This window comes from Rhinolophus sinicus, chromosome 8 (genome assembly GCF_057876585.1).
Source record: "Rhinolophus sinicus isolate RSI-liver-muscle chromosome 8, RSI-T2T, whole genome shotgun sequence".
Lineage (NCBI taxonomy): Eukaryota > Metazoa > Chordata > Mammalia > Chiroptera > Rhinolophidae > Rhinolophus > Rhinolophus sinicus.
Window position 1 is genome coordinate 2436757 of NC_142508.1, and position 21025 is coordinate 2457781.

Here is a 21025-nt window from a genome sequence, read left to right on the forward strand (position 1 = left end):
ACTAAAGAAACAGCCGTATCGCATGAGCCCTACGTTCCACACAAGCCTAAACCTGCCGTCGCTCTAGCAGACGGATGGTTCTCTAGACGCCACTCTCCACGGTGCGACATTTATCTCAGCTATGGCTGGAGTAGCTAACAATACATTTAATATTGGATATGAAAATGATTTAAGAATTAGCCCCTAGGTATCTTCAGCGTAGTGCCCGGACGCACACCCCACTATTCCATGAATATTACGTGATGTTTCACTGAAAACTGACGGTGTGAGCGCCACGGGCGGAGAAGTTGCTGTTACAGGATATGAGGAGAGAGACAGTCCACCTTCCTAAAAACAGCGTCACACTTTTTTATTCCCTCACTGTAACTCTCTTCCTTTGAGTCTTTTTAGGGAAGAGGCAGCACGTGATAGCGAAACACACTGAAATGGGAGTTAGTGATACATGCGGCCCAGTTAGATTTTATCATCACTCAACCGAGAGAGACCATTCACCTCCACCTGTAAAAAGACAGAGCTGCATTCCTGAGGCTCCTTCCAGACCTAACACTGCAGACAGAGCCTAAGTGTGTAATGTTAGATCACTGGCCCAGCTGCTCTGACACAAGTTTCTTCGAGTCTCCCACAGAAGGAAACCGATGGGACAACACACTTAGCCAATGGCCACTCGAGTAGTCGCAGCCGCACCTCGGAAGGCCTGGCTGCAGGTGTGCAGAGGTGCTTCCCTGAGCGCAGGTAAGAGACGCACTCAGCCACTCACACCCTCACGTACACACGCTCACAGTCACACGCTCACATGTGCTCTCACACGTAGCCTTGCTCACACACATTCACACACCCTCACACGCAGTCTCACACATGCACACATGGTCTCACACTTACAAACGCGAGTGCACACCCACTCGCACACGTACACCCTTCTCACTCACACACTGCGCATGTGTTCTCACACCGCACACTCATCCTGTCACACTCACATTGGTGACAATGCTGGGACCCCCGAAGCACCATCCCAGCCCCACCCTTACTGGGTGCTGGTCACTGTGAGGGGACGAGGGGACGGGAGGGGCTTATCTCGGGAAACACACATCGATTCCCCCGCTGGGTCAAAACGCTAATGGAGTTTTTCTGTGCAGAGAAATCCCTGTTTAATGAAATGAATAATCCGTCTCCGTCACTGCACCCACGCCCCCGCTTGGCGCCCATGCGTCACACTCGCACACCTTTCGCTGACTCCTCATTTTCACGTCTCAGGAAAACAATGCAATCTCCATAGCAATCCAGAGTTCACAGAAACGGCACTTTGGGGGTTCATTCACTCCTCTGAGGGACTGCTGGCGTCTCCACCGTTTCTCATTTCCCTGGTTCTCTAGGAAGCACTCCCCTGCCCCCTGCCCCAGCCTGACCATCCCCACCAGCAAATGAGCAGGGCCTGAGCTCAGGCTCTGCTTCTTCTCAGGGCCACCCCAGGCGTCCCCATGTCCCCTCAGCTGGGGGACTGGGAAAGACTTCCCTCCCTCACCCCTCTCCTCTTTGCTTCCTCCGCAGACTGGGTGACATTCAAGTTTGGAAAACGGCTGGTGAGATCAGAACTTGGACGATTTAAAGAAAAACGGGATTGAAGACTCAATCCGCACTCCACAGCATAAAGGTAAAGCCATCACGGCCTGTTCGCTTTCACACACACAGCCGCCAACACACCCCTTACCAGCACGCCAGGGACCCCCCAGGACACCGTGGTCTCCACCTTCGGATGGGCTGCGATCAGGAGGGACATGGCGGCCATGCCGGCCACTGGCCTCGCTCGCTGGCACCCGGGTCCCAGGCGCTTCTCACCCTCCCCGTGTCCCACTCCAGCACTGCCAGCCCTGCTGGCCGGGAAGCGGAGCCGAAGCCGCCAGCTTCTTGTCAGCCTGCTTGATGCATTACCTCCCGTGCCTTCCCGCCCACCTCCTCAAGGGCAGGAAAGGGGGAGCCAACCACCCACCTGCGGGCAGCTCATGGAGCAAACGCACCCTTGCCCTGGGGGCTCCTCCCTGTGTCTTCTGGGCTGGCTTCCGGGGTTCAGGCCCCGTGCCCCCGTTTAGCTCCAGCTGGCACCCTGTCCTCCCCTTCCTGCGACTCCCCTCCAAGCCCTGACCAGTTCCACGCTGGCTGGTGACAGGGCACCACCCACGGGGCTGCTGCCTGCTCCTCACAAGGACAGCAGCCCCCTGCCCTGAAGGCGGACCCCGTTTCTCTATGCCACACTAACACACCCGCACGGTGCACATTTAAATCAGACAACAAATCAGCGGTGCCAAGGAGACGCACATGTAGAAACCTTTGTGTGTCGTCTGGGCTCACGCCTCACCCCTGGACCTGGGATGGCCACTCACCCTGGGAAGGCAGGGTGGCGCTCAGGGCCACCAACACTCACCTGGCCGCTGCCCCCGGTCCAGTGTCACTGCTCCTGGGTGAGGAGACCAAGCACTGAGGCCCAACATGAAGGGGATGGGACCGACACTTAGTTTAGTTTTCCAAGGGCAAAAAGAAATGCTGGTCCGACGTCATCCCTTCCCAGGGGTGTTAGTTCTATGGCCATTCCAAGAGGGCACTTCTCGGCAGACTGGACGGGAAATCTCTCTCATCTCCCCTAGGAGGGGGGTGAGCATCCAGGAGCTCTGTTCTGACACTATGGGAAACAGACCTACATTGGGGTGGCTTTTCAAACCTGCTCAGTGCACAGAGAGAGACTGACAGCGAGTGAGGCCACGAAATGAAAAGGCCTTTGAGCCGCAGTAACCACACCAGCGTCTTCCTGGGTTGAGCAGCTAGGCACCGACTGCGTCCAAAAACAACAACAATTTGTATTTCAATCTGCTTCTTGTCACTGAGGGTTTCCTGATCATAAATAAATCAACAGGGGCGACACCATGCAATGCAAAGGTATGACATCTTACATCTTGGTGCACTACGATTTTTACCAAACAGCAAATAACATCCAAACAAATAAAAAAGTCAAACCGAACCAAGCAAGCCTTAATCTGGGATAACGTGACGGCACAACAAACTCATTTTACACACGTCTTTGTTTCCTTCTTTTTCCTAAAGCTTCATTGAAATGAAATGATTTGGCTTTACCTTTTTGAGCACCCACTTAGGAGCCCATCTCTGTGCGAGGGGTTGTATGAGGAGAAATATGAAGTTCGAATGCCTCCTGCCCTTAGAATTTACAAACTGCTTCCCGAGTTTTCCTCAAAGGAAGTCGGTGGCATCCCTTGCTGAAATTGAAATCATCTATGGAATTTTTAGGATAAATTCATTTATGCCTGAAAAATCGAGAACGTGCAGGACTTTAAAGGACAAGCTCACCGGTGAGTCTTGCTCAAAGCTGGACTGAGTCCTGGCATCTCATCGACCTTGCAGAGCCTCCACTGAGTCCCCGCGTGACCCCTGGGGTTTTCCTGCCCCTGCTCTGGACCGGGAGTCCTTTCAAGTGTGTCCTGAGACAAGGGGGTTCAGTTCTTCCTATTTGCCCAATCTTTTCTTCAGGGCACTTTTTCAGATCTGCACATCTAAGCACACGCCTGGCTGGATCACATCTTAATTAAAACTATCGTGTCCAGTGCAGGGCGTGCAGAAATGAGATGAACAGACCTTGGAAGGCGTTCAGAACAAGCCTTGAAAAAGTCCGTAAGATAACCTATTTCTCTACTTAGACCAACAGAGCAAAGGCAGTGAGACTTTCTGAGGAAGACACCATCACATGGAAGGAGCCCCCAAACCGTTTTCTACATGAAGTCATCTTTACAGAGGGACAAATGGATGTGTGTTTTCTGATTCCAATGGGGCCTGAGAACGAGAAGGACGGGGCTTGGATTTCAGAAGAAGGAACATAGTCCAGACACCAGACTGTGCAACCCCTGGGACCAAAGGGATGTTTCTCCCCCGACCGCTCTCTAGAGAGAGTTTTTAAACAACATATTGAGTGTGTGTTTTCTTTTGAAAAGAAGTTATACAGTTGATCCGTGAACAACACAGAGACTGGGGGCACTGACCTCCCACGAGTCAGAACCCGTGTATAACTTCTGACCCCCCCAAAACTGAGCGAGTCATAGCCCGTGGTGACCACAAGCCTTACTGATGACATAAAGGGTTGATTGACATGAATTTTGTATTTGTGTGTATTATGTATTTTGTATGTTAAATGATAGTCAGAGACCTCGTGTTGACCAAAATTGCATCTGCAAAGTACATGCATGCGTGTGTGTGTGTGTATGTGTGTGTGTAAAACATGTGTGAGAAATGAATCTGAGTCTTGGGGAAGCAACAATAAAGAAGCCTCAGCACGTATCCCAAGGAGCTGATAACCTAGCGATGGATGTGCATGGGAGCTGTGGCAACACGTGACAGAGTAGAAGAACCGTCCCAATCGCGGCGGAGGTGTCACTGTCAACCACAAGCACGTGCCCCCTTGCGTGACTCTGCGCCCGCCAGCCCAGGACTGCATTTCCCAGCATCCCTCGCATGAACGTGTGGCATGGTCGGTTCTGTGGCGAGAGTGCGACGGTACCATTGGAGCACATGCCACTGTATCGGGCCGAGGACAATAGAAGACAGGGGATGGAAGAAAGGAAAGTCCAAGATTTATGTATGTAAGACCCATTGGTGACATGAAAAAGAACCAGACGCCACCAAGCTTGGGTTGGCAATGGTAGGGAGGGGGCAGGTCAGGGGTCGGCCTGGCGAGAGCAGCAGAGACGGAGCAGCTGACAGAGGGAGCCAGCTCGCAGCCCGATGTCCCTTCCATCTCTCGATGACCCTCAAGAGCACGCCTGGCCTAACATTTCATTTCTGTGTCCAGCACTGGGGTCCCTGTGGGCCCCTCTTGCTGTGTTATGTCTCTCCCCTGTGTGCAATGTTCCTTCATCCCTCATTATAACCTCCTCGCAGCTGAGCTTTTGAAAATGCTAAATGCTATAACAATTTTATTTTTTTGCTTCCCTTGAAAATAATTTCTTGTCCTCCCAACCTGGTTAAACATCAGACCTTTTACTTTCACTGTGAAATTATTTCGCTGACATATTTCGACTAAAGTTGAAGTTCTTGCTTTTTTTTTTTTTTTTTAACAAAATTCATTTTCTATGATTAGTGTTTAAACGTCTGAGTCCCTGAAGAGAGAATCCTCCTGGCACACTGAGGGAAACCTTACTTTCAGCCTCGGCTGGCGCTTGGCAATGTGGAACGAACCGGTTTTGGATGGTGTTGTTGGTTAGATTTGGTTTCCTCATTATTGTGTTTTAGAGAAATGTCCCCAAGAGAATCAATACAGCGGCCCCGACGCCTCACTATTTAGCACCAGGCGACGCTGCCAGGCTCTAAAGGTCCTACATCTTCTACAGTCTCCTCCCCGACTTCATGGCAGCTTCTCTTTCTTTCACAAACACTGACTTTGGGTCGTGTCTGCAGCACACCCGCCTCCATGCCTTCCCAAGTTCAAGGCCCTCCCAACACCTTGCACGTTGTAGGTCATCATGATTATAAAAATCAAAACAACAACAGTCACTGAAATTTCTGGGAAATTTCCATGTGCTGAGCACCTGGTAAAGGGTGTTCCAATAATTAACTTGGTTGGTTCTCGTAACAACTCTGTGAAGTAGATTCTGTCATTGTCCCCACTTTACAGATGAGAAAACTGAGGCTAAGGGAGGTGGAGTAAGTTGCTTCAGATCACACACCGAGTGAGATATAGAGCCATTATTTGATCGCAGGTATTTTGACTTCAAAACCTCCACTTTTCATTTCTGTGCTATGATGCTTTTATTATCTTTTCAAGGATCTGCAATGAAGACATAAAGAAAATCACTATTCTGATTTCTGTGTCCTGTTTGCACTGTTTTGAGGTTCAGCCAAAGTTATAGGAAATCTCTTATCTTGACCAAGGCCTCACAGGGAAATTATAGGTATGACTTACTTTGCCAAGTAAAGAAAAAGAACTGTCATCGCGGTATTTTTTGGAAAATGTACCCTATTTTCTCTTTTCGTTCAAGCTGCCTCAATTCCCTGCAGACCCATAACAACAAGACTTTGCTCTGAACTCACAAGGGCCTCTGGGCAAAATGATTCCCATTTTCCTGAAAGATAACCTTTTGGTAAAGTAAAATTTCTCTAACAGACAGTCTAAAAAGTCTCTATAGGTTCAAGTTCCCAGGCATTTTGTGGGGCTTTTTTTGTCCTATTTCCAGTGATCTAGCCTCAAAATTTGTGCCTAAGGGTGGTGTCCCAGATGACTCTTCTTGTAAGTGAAATAATTCTTTGCAAGGCTAAGAAGCCTTGTTGCTTTTGACATCTGACATTTCTTCCACTAGGTTTTCTTAGTTTGGATAGGGACCTGGATTCTCCAGTCCACTTTACCCTTCTCACTGTGGGCCTGGACTGGTCCTCGCGGGTCCTCCCATCTCCGCTGTGGCTGGCACATGGCAGGTACCACGTGTTTGCTACACAAACAGGAGCACTGAACAAACCGAATCCCCTGAGATGGGGTTCAGCTGTATTCACCCAAATGTGAGCCCCGGCATGTACACGCCTGAGAATGGCTAAGCTGCATCCCCAGCGATCGGAGTGCTTGTGACAGCGTAGCTGAGCCCTGCAGAGGCTCAGCCTGGTCTGCGGCCCTGGGCGCCCTCCTCGCCTGCCGACAGGGAGCCGAGAGCACAGCGGCCCACAGCCAGTGCTGCAGACCACGGTCCCTCTGGCCACCGGAGCCTTGACTTCAAGTGTGAGCCAACGGCCCCGGAAATGAAACTAAAGGCTCAAGGAAGGACTTCACGTTGGGGCTCCTTGCAGCTGACCCTCAGGGCAGAGTGCTTGGGAAGTGAGCCTTAGAGGCCTGAGGAGAGGCTTAAGAGAGAGGGGGAGGGGAAGAATGCTCTCTCACTTAAATGTGTTAGAGTGTGTGTGCGCGTGTGTGTGCGCGTGTGTGTGTTCTAGTCCACCCTTGCTCTTACACATTTACACACTCCCACACATTTATGATTCTGAACCAGGGTGGGTGCTGTAGATTCTGAAACCCAAAGGAGTCTTGGAAGCCACTTAGCCCAAACCCCTTTTGGGGGCCAGAGGGGGGTCACCAAGGAGGAAACAGACGAGTTACAATAGTTCCTTCTCTAGGAACTGAATCTTTGAAAGTACTCAGCCCGATGGTCACGCTTCCACAGGATAAACGTGACAGACCCCATCCCGGTCCACTATGAAGACGCCTGCCTACGGCAGCTCCCCCACTGAATTACCCCCAGTCCGGGGAGAGCCTATGAGGAAAGGTGCGAGGGGCTGACCGGGGACACACCCAGTCGAAGCTGTGGCCCATCGCTGTGGTCCCACAAGCCTTCGTGCTCGGCCCCGGGGAGAAAAGGCGGTGGCCCCGCTAGAAGGCAGCAGAGGTCACCCAGGCCTGAGACGTCCCAGGCAGGTCAAGCTCAGTGTGCCTGCTTCCTTGCAGGCTATTGGATCTGCACACGTAGGTCCACCTTCCAAGTACTCCGTCAGTGGTCGTGTGCAGGACGACGTGGCTAGACAGACTACACGTTATTTTCTTTATGTCACAGAAAAGATGGGGCTGTGACGCCAAAACCCGCCCCTCACTGCAAGGAGCTCCAGGCAATTTCGGGCAGAGGATTGCTGTACCCGCTGACTGTGGGCTGCTGGCCTGTCACACTGACGTCACACGCTCCTGGGCAGAGCCCTGGCCCATCGTCAGTGGCTCCTAGCAACAACTGGGGTTCAAAATGCCAGGAAATCTCCTGAAGGGAAACCGAGAGCTAAATGACGTAACATGCTATGCTTATCAGGGATGGAAGCTGATTCTCGGGTTTCTAGATTGTTCCTTTGGGGGTATATATGGTGGTACCATTAACCGAGGTAGGAAAAATAGGAAGGAGAGAAAGTTTCCAGGGGCAGTGGGTGTGTTTCCTTTCTGATGTGTTGAGCACGAGGCCTCCTCAGTGCTCCATTTGGAAACGTTTGTGTGGAAGTGGCAAAATAAAAATCAAGCTTCCAGACGGGTTGGGATTGAACCCATGGTGTGATGGTTGTGGAATATGAGACCATAGGAGTAAACAGAAAGCACAGTGACGTCAGGTAACGAACGGGACCGAGGACAGGATGGCCAGAAACACCACTGCTGAGAGTCCAGGCAGAGGAAGAGTCCGGAGGCAAAAAGGACGGAACTGGGTGGGTTTCCAGAAAACGCAAGAGCAGGTGTTATCACGGTAACAAAGGGAAGACCAAACCTCCAACAGGGACGAGTGGTCGTTAGTGTCAAATCCCGTAGAGAAAACTCAAGTAGCATAAGGACCTAACACGAACCAGTGAATCCAAAACAAAACAGAAAACGACTGCGCGGGGCTGGCGTCCACACCGGGTCCGATGGGAGGGTTGCCGCTCAGCGTTCCCACTGCCCTTCCCAGCGTTTCCCTTTCAGACAGTCACCCACTCAGGCTCTTTTACATAACGTTTTACGAAGACCCATCTGGGTGACCTTTAAACAGGCTTTCGGGGAGATGGGTGCTGTCTGGTTTCTTTTCTCCCCAGCTACGTGCACCCCTTTTGTGGGATGGGTGCTGGTACAGGAAACACATCAGCCACCAGCTATGCACACGGTGGCTGCCCAGGTGCTCTGGGCAGGGAAGGGACAGATGCAGAGAACAGCGTGCATCCCCTTTCGAGAAGAGCATCTCTGTTCTCCTGGAATCATGCTCCATATGGCCCGACCTCCTACGCCTCCAAGCCAAAGCAGCCCCCGTGGGCAAGTGGCGAGGGGCAGGGTGTGTCCTCGTCCCCAGAGGAGAAGCAGAGGAGACAGGTCTCAGCTCACCGCTCTCGGATCCCTGACGCCGATGGAGCCAGGTGAGTTCAGTGAGCAGCTGAACTGCAAGGACAGGGGACCGGATATGCGCCAACAACCACAGTTCTCAGCATCTGCTTCTCGCACCTTCCTGGAGAGTCTTGTTATTCTGAGGCTCCTTCAAATAGGTCTGAGCCATTTGCAGGGAACAGTTGTCATAAAATGGGCAGAATCACATTGGGAAACTGAAAGCACAGCAGGATTTCCCAGCTACCTCATTAACCTGCTGCTGTGCCCCACGGAGAGGGAAGAGCAGCACGGCCCATGCCACCCACGTCCTTGCAGAGTGGAGTGGCCTTTGGAAAGAAAGCTCCCGTGAAACACGAGATGCTTTCCTGAGGAGATACCAGTGAAAAGGGACCTCTGTCCTCAGGCAATGATGCGATCTCAGATCACCCAGACACACTCAGTGAGACAGGTAATAAATGCAGTGACCACTACCTGGCAACCAGGCACCTGGCCAGGTGAACCACACACCTTTCCTTTGAGATGAAACCTCAGGTGCTGACAGTGAGCTGGGCTGTAGTGTTTGGCTTAAATTAAGGTCCCAGCCAAAGACTGCTAAGTTCAGTGAAGAAAGTGCCGTATTGCTCCCCTGGGACCAAGTTCCATATTGCTCCCACTTTTCAATTTCCACTTTCCCTCCCATATCCACCGTCAGTGACCTTTCTTTCACAGCAATGAGAAGAGCAAATACCCACAGGTTTTACCCACAAGAATTTTTCCTGAGTCAGATGGCATGTGACTACAAAGAATGGGACTAATTTGTTTTGAGAAACGAAAATTATTCCAGTGGTCAAATGGTCTCTATGCAAAGAAGACAAGCTCACTGCTTCATGGCCCCAGACGTCTGAGCCCGCAGTGGTGGCCACACACCTCATTTGCAGGTCTGGCTCCCAACGGCTTTGGACAGTTTTCAGAAACCAAAAATCTATCTCCAAGGGATCCCTTGCTGCCCCCCGTTTCTGAAGAGATTCAAAAGGATGTGTCACAGAATTCCAAAGAAGATACAAAATTGTTCCCATGATGACCTTGGCGTTATGCCATATGCTGAGGGGAGGGGCACTCACGCGGGTCACCATCTGCAGTAAATTTGATAGACAGAAGTCAGTTTCATTCCTAAGTAGTCTTGCCTCTCTGTACTTCACAGAGCAGTATATGTTGTCTAAAAATACTGGGGGGAAATCACAAATGCTCATGAGTCTGCCCAGATTCTACGTGTTTAAAACCCAATCTATCAGAAAAAGCGAGGGAAATGTGTATTTCATACACTGCCGGAGGGACGGTACATTGGGGCCACCACGTGGAATAGGACTTGTCATTTTCAATTAGCGTTTAAAGTATATACCACATCTCTGTGCACATTCCTGTATCTGCCCGTGGTCCACATAGCGACCCCTCAGAACACACACACACACAGTCAAGGGCATGTGACAGGGACTGAAGCCACCTTGAAGGGACCCCTCTACAGTCTTCTCACCAAGCACTTGTGTAAACTCATTCAACACCAACAGTGCCAGCAAGTTAATTGAGCACACACACCAATTTCAGGTCTTAAACATGTGCTGAGAGAGAGAGAAAGACAGAGACAGAGACACAGAGAGAGAGAGACAGAGAGACAGAGAGACACAGAGAGAATGAGAACAGGACGTGGTAAATAAAACGTGAAGAAAGGAGCATCACATTGCATAGCACCCAAACCCAGAAGTACGGTTTGTAAGGGGAGTTGGTATCAATCTCATTGCAATCAGCTCTCCCCACACCAAACTCAGTTGACAACGAACTCTATTCAATTCTTCCATATGGGAATTAATTAGGAAAAAGCTAACAATTGGGCTTTCCACCTGAAGTGTCTGCCATTCATGTGTTTCTCTTACTGTCTCAACAAATCCGATGCTTCTCTGTAGGACGCTGCTATAAAAAACAAGGGCAACCATTTGCATCCCCCAAATCCGATGACAGCAGTGGGGGTCCTGCCCTGGCCGAGCCCGTGTGTTTGCACCACCATGAGCGTCACTGGCACACGTGGGTTTCTCTGGGACCCGTGAAGAACAAGCCTGCCGCGTGCGGGGAACAGAGTTACTGCAGTCAGGTGCTGTGGGGCGCAGGTCAGAAGCCAGTGCAGACCCCGCTGTGTCTATTACGGCAAAAAAAAAAAAAAAAGATAAGAAACGTCCTAGCTCACTGTTATTGTCATCTCTTACCCTTGGTGAGCACGGGGAGAAGAACGGACGGACCCCGAGCCAGAGGGGGCCAAGTTCTTGGCTTGCCTTTGGGACTTGCCACAATTAATTCTTGCCACCAAATGCCTTTTGTTAGTGAGTTTCTGAACTCATCACCGCTGGTGGACACTAGTCCCCCTCCAGCTTTCCATCACGACCCACATGTAAATATTGTGACACGGAGAGGGAGCGGAGGGTGCATGCAGAGCAGACGGTGCTCCGAGAGCTTGGGACGTGTTTCTGTTGTTCTAACCCAGGGGTGTCCAAACTGCGGCCCGCAATCCATTGTTAATTGGCCCGCAGCAAATTCCAAAAATATATTTAGTTTACTTAAATAAACTAGGTGAGGCAGTACGTACTTCACCTCGAGTGAGTGGCCGGCTGTTTGATGTGTCTTTGGTCCAAAAGGACACATGTCACAGTCCAAGGAGACATCTCATCATGTGGCCTAATCTTACGTGTCCACTTGGATAGGCTACGGTGCCATGTTGTTTGGTCAAACACGTGTTTCTGTAAAGGCATTTTGTAAATGTGGTTAAAATCTACAGTCATTTGAATTATAAGTAAAGGAGATTGCTCTCAATAACGGGGATGGGCCTTACCTGATGAGCTGAAGGCCCCAAGGACAAACACTGATGTCTCCAGGGGGAGAAGTAACTGCACCCCAGATGGTAACATAAAAACCATCCCTGACTGTCCCGCCTGCTGCCCTGCCCTACCAGCTTCACACTCACCAGTCCCAGAATTGCATGAGCCAATTCCTTACAATAAGTCTCTTTCTTTTAAAGAAAGAATTTGCTTTTTTGATAATTAAATTGCAAAACTAATGACATTAAAATTTCTAATCTCTTTAGGTATGTGTATACACACACACACACACACACACACACACACACACACACCTGTTGGTTCTGTTTGTCTGGAGAACCCCTGCAGATATAACAGCATAAAAAAAAAAATCTCAAATCTCAAATCTCAAAGTTTAGCCCAGATAATCAGGCAACCATCGTTTTCCAGATCCATCGTTTTACACAGGAGGAAATTGTGCCACTGAAAAATGACAGACTTGCCCAAACAGGGCAGTGAGTTAGAGGAAGGGGGTCTGGGACCCTCCTTGCAACTCACGTCCTGATGTCCTCTGTGCCCCAAACCACACCAATTCTTGAATGAGTGAAAACACACAGTATTTGAGGGTAAATATTGAAGAGATTAAATATTGTTTTACTTAAAAAAAAATTGCAGGGAGATCTGCCCGATCATCCTGCTTCCATCTCTAACCAGCCCTGTGACCTTGGGCAAATTACCCAGACTCCCTTGACTCCAGTTTCCTTATCTGCGAAGTGTCAGTGATAACAAAACCCTTCTTTAATTCTAATGGGTTTCAGGATAAAATAAAATAGAGATGGGATGGCACTCTGAAAAGGTAAAGAAAATGAAAAAATGTTTTCTGAGAAGTGGGGGAGACAACTGAATAAAAGAAGAGAAAGCTATATTCCCATTTATTTTCAGGGGTTCTCAAGGAATACCGTCTGACCTACCTCGTTTCACTGCTGCAGCATTTTTTTTCTGTCCCCCACCATCTCACTGCATTACAAGATTATAGAAGAGAACGTGAAAACTCTTCTAGGAAAAGACGTACAAAAATAATTTTCTCCCAGATGAAGATATACTTGACTATGCAAAGATTTGGAGTTTTCTACAGTCAGCCTTTGAAAATTGTATCGGGCTTCTGTACTTGCCGAAACCTTGACGGATTCTGCGGCGTGCTGATTGTAAGCATGCACCACACATTGTTCTAACTCAGTGCTTATGTTCAGCTCAAGTTCTCACAGGGAAGGATGTGATTTATCACGCCCTAGAGATTTAGCAGAGACTCATAAACTATTAATAATAAGTGTGGCAGGTATAAGGGACTATATCTGCCTCTCGAGTTGTCTTTTCTTCTCTTAAAGGAGTCAGTACGCCCACCCTAAGAGGCACACACCCCCTCGCCCCTCAGCCCTTCTGGGAGTGGGAACATCTGTAACAAGCTCTGCGAATAAGCACATCAAAGTCTGCATGCGGCAAAATCAAATTGCCTTCTTCCTGAAATCCTCTCCAGGAAAAATAAATAAATAAATGTGTTATTTGATTTCTAGATACTTTAGAAGATTAAAATCTGGATTTGAATCTCAAGATTCACCCAGCGATGTCAACAGCTGGCATCCCTCTGAAGCAGTTGCTTAATCCTCTGGCCTTAATTTAATCCTCTGTAAAGCGGGCATGAGACCACATCCGCCTCAATATGGCTGCCAGGCACTGGTGAACGGTAGCAACACAGAAATAATGCAATGGGCACAAAATCTAATTTAGCGTTAATTGAGCACGTACTATGTGTCAACATAGTATTCTCGATACAAAGAACAACACACAGCAGGTCTTACATGTAGGAGGTGCAAATTCCACCACAATCCATGAAGACAAGCTTTTGTCAAGCCCAGAACCGTTCAACTGGGTGACGAGATAAATGCAGTAAGGTTTTCTTGGCTCTGCTGTTTGTTGGGAGAAAACATACAAGTGAAACTTTCTTATGGTTGGTGCCAGCAGAGATAGGAGGGGATCATCCAAAATGAAGTAAAGTAAAGTAAGTTTCTCACCATCCTGACCATAAATTCCTCCGTGGTAAGGCTATTTAAATGCAATTATTTGCATTTCTGCATATTGTTACTATTCAATAACATCCTCCAATAACGATCACCAAGGACGGGAGTTTGGACAGAGACAGGCAGTTCCCCGCAGCCTGGGTCAGCCAAACACAGAGGGGTGACCCACAAGGAAACACTTAAAAGATGCACAAAGTTCTGTAGATGAAACAAAGAGGAAAAGCAAGGAGCTGTTCTCCCTAGAGACAGGCGCCCCTCCACCTGTCCTCTCCTCCCCTTCACACACGAATATTTTCATATCCTCCCCGAATAAGAAAAACAAACAAACCCTTCTTCTCATTTATTTTATGACTAGCTCGGTCAGTACTGGTTAGTAGCTGCATAGTAGCTGTATTTATAGATAGAGTATCTGCCTTATTTCAGCTATCTTCTTTTCCTGCCTATTCAGGGTGCCACCCAAGTGCTGGCTTTCCATCCTCATTTGTCCTCAAAATGGCTCTCGCCACGGTTGTCAAAGAGCCGAGGACATACGAAGGGCGTCTTCATCCCATCCTTCCTCTTCGTCTCCTACTTGAATTGCCCCCTTCCCCCACATTTGCTGTCAGCACTTCCGGTCTCACCCTTTCTCCTCCCAGCGGCTCCCTGCCAGTGGCCTGTTCATGTGCTCACCTCCCAAATGTTGGCTGTGCCCTGGGTGCTTCCTATGCTCCATAAAAAGTCACATGTGTGCCTGTGGCTTCCATTACTACAGATAACGTCAGTGACCCCCCCCCTTGACCTTGAGGTTTGACCTCTCTCCAAGGTCCAGACCTGTACATCCAACCAGCTCTTTACCTTCCTGCCCTGATGTGGCCCTTTCAGCCTTATGTCCCCAAGTCTGAATTTCCCGTCTTCTCTGCCCCCTGCTCTTTCTCCATCACTGTTCTCAGTGGATGAGTCCAGCCAGCACCCAGCCAATTGTCCAGGTAGGAAACATGAGATGCACCCCTTCCAGAGTCCTCCATCCGTAAGCAGTTATAAAGTCCTAGTAAGCCTAAGTCTGTCCCTAAAGAGTCGTTCCATCTTTCCTGTCCATGTCCCCCTCAGACATGCTCTCCTGGACAGAAGTTCCCCGAAACCTTTCTTTCCCCAGCCACACTTCTACCAGTCTGCTCCCCACCCTCAAAACCATCCTAAGAAGCAGATGTGACCACAGTTCCCTCGCTCAGATTAATTTTGTGGTTCCCTGTCACCTACAGAGGCCCTTTGTGTGACACGGAAGGGTCTTCACAACCAGGCTCTGACTCCTGGTCCAGCTCTGACTCCACCTACTATTTGTCCGACACATTTGCATCCAACCAGGTAAGCCTACCTAGCAGGGGAGCTCCAGATGCTCTCTGGGCCCTCCGTCTCTGTGCACACTGCCACCTGTGCCAGCAACCGCTTCCCACCACATGACTCGCTGACAACCTCCTGGCAACTTCAGAGCCTCAGCTTTTCATTTCTGTTTCTTAAATTCTCCTTCACCCACGAGGCCTCACCCGCCTGCCCTCAGGTCAACTCAGGTGCTCTTTCTGGTAGGTTCCTGTACCACCTACAGCCTGAGACTAATTATCCCTTTTTATAGTAATTTTGAGAGTAATTGCTGTTTCCCCGCCTGTGTCCCCTGTACTACAAGCGTTCTTTCAGGCTCAGCCACCAGCATCCTCAGTCCCAGCCCAGAGTGGGAGAACTAGGATTTGTGGGCTGGACCCCTCTGGTTTAGCCTCTCCCAGGGCTGGCACACCCGCCACTCACCCTCCAGGCCTGTGCGAGCCCTTCCAGCGATGCTCAGTGTACTGTCCCCAGGGGGTCCCCCAGCTTAGACAAGAAGAATCTCCAGATGTCTATCTGTAACACCACCAACACCACCACAGAATAAACTGAATTCTTCTTCCAAATGATTAGAGGAAAGTAAAGCTGATAAGGTGCATACACAGTGTGGGTGCTCAAGTCCAGAGCTTGAGTGACAGAAAGGGAATTTTCTAACCTTTAGGTGAAAGAGGAATCAACCTGCTCATTTTTTGGAGGAGACACAAGTCAATTTCATGATTCCCTTTGACAGATGCCACTCTCCTACCCTTTTCTGATTTTCAAATGTCTTCACTAAGATGAAACCTATCCCTCAAGGTATGAAAGACTTGTAGAGGGATCTTGTAACATCTTTCTCAAGAAGACTGTGAAAGCAGGGCCAGCGTCACGTAGCCTGCAAGCCCGGGATTGAATCATGAGAACAGCAAAACGAGGCTGGGTCCTCTCGGGGCTGTTCCAGTAGCAGCATCGGGGCAAACGGACCACTGAGTCTGGGTCTGTGGCATAACAATCGCTTCTCCTTCCTCAAGTAAAGGGTCCTGGCTGCTATACTGAATGTTTATGGCTGCGTGTAACAGCTACATTTCCGAAATTCTATCCATGTGTACAGGAAAGGACAGGAGTCTGAGCACGCCCGCCCCAGGCAAGCAGGCTGGGCACAGATCACCCCAGGGGCCTGAGGACGGACATCAGCACAGCACCAGCTCACACACGGGTTCTGGCTAATGCTTTCTGAACTCCATCAGTTGTACATTACTCTGTTTTATGTGTGTGTCTTTTTAATTTATCTTCAAATCAGGGCAAAATGAATTCTGAGCTTCTTCGAGTACAGACCACGCATATTTTCTCTTTCATATTCTTTCCCAACTTTGGCTGATGGAATGACACGCCCCAAATGGGAGTCAAGCCACATCTTCAGGTGTCAACAACGGCACCTACCTGTTCAGCGCCTGCTAACCCGTCACACTGGAGAGTCGTGGTCACTGCCGGAGTGAGAGGAAAGGAAGCAGAGCTCCTCTCTGGGGCGACAGTTACTGTTCTCAGAGAGGCTCCGGGTGGGGAAGGGGCTCTGAGCTACAGGTGACAGTCAAGTAGAACCTTCTTTTAACGTGTATTGCATTTTGCACGAGGTCTGACAATTAAGTTCCCGAACTTGTTGCAATGATGTTGCTAACCTTTTTTGATATCAGAGGGATTATTCAGTATGAATTTATACCAACTGCACAAATGGTTAACCAAATTTACTATTTGGAAGTGCTGAAAAGGTGGCGTGAAAAAGTTAGACGACCTGAACTTTTCGCCCACAATTCATGGCTCTTACATCACAACAATGCACCAGCTCACACGGCCCTGTCTGTGAGGGAGTTTTTAGCCAGTAAACAAACAACCGTATTGGAACACCCTCCCTGCTCACCTGATCTGGCCCCCAGTGACTTATTTCTTTACCCAAAGATAAAGGAAATATTGAAAGGAAGATATTTTGATGACATTCAGGACATCAAGGTAATACAACGACAGCTCTGATGGCCATTCCAGAAAAAGAGTTCCAAAATTGCTTTGAAGGGTGGACTAGGCGCTGGCATTGGTGCATAGCTTCCCAAAGCGAGTACTTTGAAGGTGACCATAGTGATAATTAGCAATGAGGTACGTAGCACTTTTTCTAGGACAAGTTTGTGAACTTAATTGTCCGACCTCATACATTCTTTAACCTTAAGAATCCCAGTAAGGAGGTAGAATAGGAAATCTGTCCAGGCCACATTTATCCATCCCAATATTAATATTCATATTTGAAAGCCCTGAGGCTGGTTATCGATCAGGACAAACGAGTCCTGACTCACGTACAAACAACTGCCGCAGGCTTGCTGGTTTGCTCGTCATGTGTCCAAAATTCAGGACAGAAGTCGTCACGCACCAGCACGCACAATCAATCTCATTGTCAAACTGTGTTCTGTTTCTCTCCCTCTCTCCCCGCCCCCTCTGCCTCTCTCTCTGACATACACCAACATAGTAATGCTTCGATTGCTAAGTAAAACAAAAAGAAAGCACGTGTCTGTCCTAATCCCTTCCCTGTGTCATCCCTGAAGTGCTACCTGCTGCTGACAGAAAATGGTCCGATCCCAGCATTGGACCGGGTCGCTCTATTGGTAATTAGCAGCTTACCTAAAAGCAATCATGGTGAACGGCATGGGTTGCATTGCGTCCCACTCCAATTCCTGTGTTGCAGCCTGACCACCAACACTCAGAATATGACCTTATGTGGAGACGGGGTCTGCACAGAGGTCTGAGGATTTAAGATGAGGTCAGTAGGATGGGCCCCAACCCAACAGGACTGATGTCCTTATAACAAGGGGACGTGGGACTCAGACAGGCACAGAGGGAGGACACCAGGAGAACAGGGAGACGGCACCCCGCAGGGCAAGCCCTGTCCTCACAGCCCTGGGACCAACCTGCCCACAGCTTCCTTCGGACCTCTGGCCCCTGACCTGGCAGACCCTGCATTCCTCTTGTTTAAGCCACTCGGCAGGTGGCACCTGGTTGGGACGCCCTAATGGAAGCAAACTAAGGCAGTAAGCAACCGTGGTTTGAAAGGCTCACCTACAAACGGTCCTGCTCCTAGTGACGTGAGTCAGGGACTTCGTGTGGCGTCGAGACGGGATGTAACTGGCTTAGGGCAGAAGTTGCCAGCCTCGCCATCTGCTCATTATCTGTTTGCAGATGTGCATTTTCCTCAGGAAAACGGCAACCGCTCCCCCATCTCTGCCTAAAATCTCCTGCTCCTCCTTGGGGGGCCCAAATCTTAGTGCCCTTGACCTATGTTCCTTGCAGGAAGTCCCTGGTGCGGGAACGTCCTTATTGCCTGTTTCCCACTCACCCCGCTGCCATGACATCCAACACTAAACCACACTCTGCGACAGCTCTGAGCTCGTTCCCACCCCCGGGCCCCCTCACATGAGGACACAGGCTCTTTGGGGGCAAATCCTGCTCTTGGACTTGGCTCCCTCTTTCTCAAGAGCCCTCAGAAGTAGACCTCACACATGCAAAGTGCTCCATTTAGGAATTTGGTGAACCAATTAAAACTCAGTACTGTTCCACTTCCATAAAAACAAGGATTTGAGAGAAACTCAATGCTGGGTCAACAGGGCAACATAATGTCACAAAGCTCCCCTCAGAGCTTGCTGACTGGCCCCCTCAATCCTTGGCCGTTTCTTCACACTCACTGACTGGTAAAACCACCCTCAGAAACCACCTTTGGTGGAGCAATCTTACGGGCAAAATGAGACCTTCCATCACAACCTCAGAGAGAAGCGCAGTGAGTGAGGCCATGCGGTTCGTGTCTGTAAGGGTTTCTGCGTCCCCCCCACCTGTCTGCTCCTCTAGATGCCACACACCTTCCCACCACAACGGTACCCCAACTGTCCCTCGCCACCTGGGACGTCCCCTTCCCTTGCTTCACACAACTGCTACCTCTTGTCCTTCAGAAGTCAGTTTCAAGGTCACATGAACTGGGCAGGGGCCAAGTGACCCTCTATCAACAGATCCAACCACATGTCTTGGCTCAGAGATGTGTTCAAACAAATGGCTGAAAACGATCTGACTTTAGTGGTGAGTGAGCGTGCACACCCCCACACACACACACATACACATACACGGACACACACGGACGGACACACATGGATACACACAGACACACAGAGACACACACGGACACACACATGGTCACACACATGGACACACACGCACACACGTGCAAGTGCAGTGACAGAGGACAGGAGCCTGTGCTGGCTGCTGGGAATGGCCAGACCGCCGGACCTGGGGTGCTGCGGCCGTGGGCAGAGGCCCATCATAGCAGGTATATTACGCAGTCCTATTTCAGTTCATCGCTCAGGGGCTGCGTCACATGGCGGGGTGTGGACCGCCGTCAGGGCCACAGCAGATGTCCACGTGCCGGTGTGGGAACCATGGGCCCGCCCCTGAGGAGGGGACGCCCGGGTGGAGCAGGACACCCAGTGCCCATAACACGGCCTGCGTTTGGGGCTGTGAGCTGGAGTTCAGCCTCCTTTTAAACCCTCCTTCCTGAAACACGCAGCTGCGCGTGACTCAGACCGAAGTACACAGACACTGAGCTGGAATATGAATTCCCTATTACGTGTTTAATAAACACTGCGGCTTATGGGGAAGTGACATTGCTTTTTATAAACACTGAGGCTGGCAGACACATTTTTCTGGCAATAATCTAAGAAAACTCTTCTGGGTTCCTTGTTCATTCTCACCACGGCAGGAGCTGAATGGGGCCCAGTGTGTGGCTTCCTGGGGGTGTTTGCAATTGAGGCTGACGCTAGACTGGGAATGAAAACAGAGGCGAGTCATTAGAAAGCAAATGAGTGTCTGAAACCAGAGCACACGAAGGAAACCATGATGGAGCCCAGGGACTGAGCAGGTCAGGTGAGCAGACGAGGAGACGAGGGACGTCTGCACACGAGGCCGGAGTGGTGGACAGTCCTGCAGGGGCCCCCAACACGGGTCAAAAGTACTGAATGAACCTAACGTCTGATATTCCCACGACGAGCCATTCTTTCGGATAGACCAAACCTACAAAACCAGCAGGCGTGTATGTGCAGAATTTGAGAGACATGGGAAGGCCTGTTTGCCTCAATGTATCTCCCCAGCTGCCAGGCAGAGGGCCACAAATTAGCCATTAGAGATTCATTCCTTTGGATCTTTACGTTTTTGTATTCAGGAGTTCCTCAATTCATAAAATAATGACCTCCAGGCCCTTTTTAACGAAACTTTATCAGGGCTACATTGACAGGTAGTGAAGAGCAAGGCTCTTACAAAATCAGAACCGTCTCAAAGGGGACAGGACATTAAACAGGCAGGAAGGACGGGGGCTGGGAAATCGCACCCCCGGCTACGCGCTGCTTCGCAGCCCAGAATGCAGCTGGCCCAGCCTCTAGTGAAGTGCTCGCCAGCAATTGAGAAAGTCAGTTCTGAGGACGGGGCCATGCGACAGTTAGCACACGGTTTGGCTGCCAAATCCTCTGATTGCTGGACAGGGCGCATAGATAAGCAACAAAAATACAGGTTTTGTGAGGGTGGGAGGAAAGGGCAGACTCACAGGCAGCCGGATCGGTCCCTCAGAGCCGGGCCCAGGGCAGATACGTGGACACCCCAAGGAGTCCACCTTCCAGGTGCCCACGCACCAGGTGCCACCTGCCCTGCCAAGAGAGGCCACAGAGACCAGCCAGGCCACACACTAAGGAGACCAGGCAGGGCGCCCCCCTGACAGCAATGTTGAGATGGCCCAGCCTCCCTCCCCGCACTCTCCACAGCCCGGCCGTCACCCTCCCTGGGCAGCTGTGTCCCTTTTGCTCACTGCTCTGCCCATTTCTACAATGTGAACTCTCAGCAAAGACCCACGACAGCAAGAGCCTCTGGGGCCACGTGCCCAC

General features: G+C 50.1%; 1 protein-coding gene across 3 annotated transcripts in view; it reads right to left on the reverse strand.

The window, feature by feature from the left end:
* DPP6 (dipeptidyl peptidase like 6) overlaps nt 1-21025 on the reverse strand; it is a 578081-nt gene that overhangs the window by 459375 nt on the left and 97681 nt on the right. Inside the window, exon 1 of one of the 3 annotated variants that reach the window (XM_074315064.2) lies at nt 1706-1789. The exons of the other annotated variants lie outside the window; for them this stretch is intronic. Coding sequence (XP_074171165.1) covers nt 1706-1783 — 78 coding nt within the window. The 5' untranslated portion in view covers nt 1784-1789. Of the gene's footprint in view, nt 1-1705; nt 1790-21025 lie in introns of those variants that run through there. 3 annotated transcript variants of the gene reach the window in all.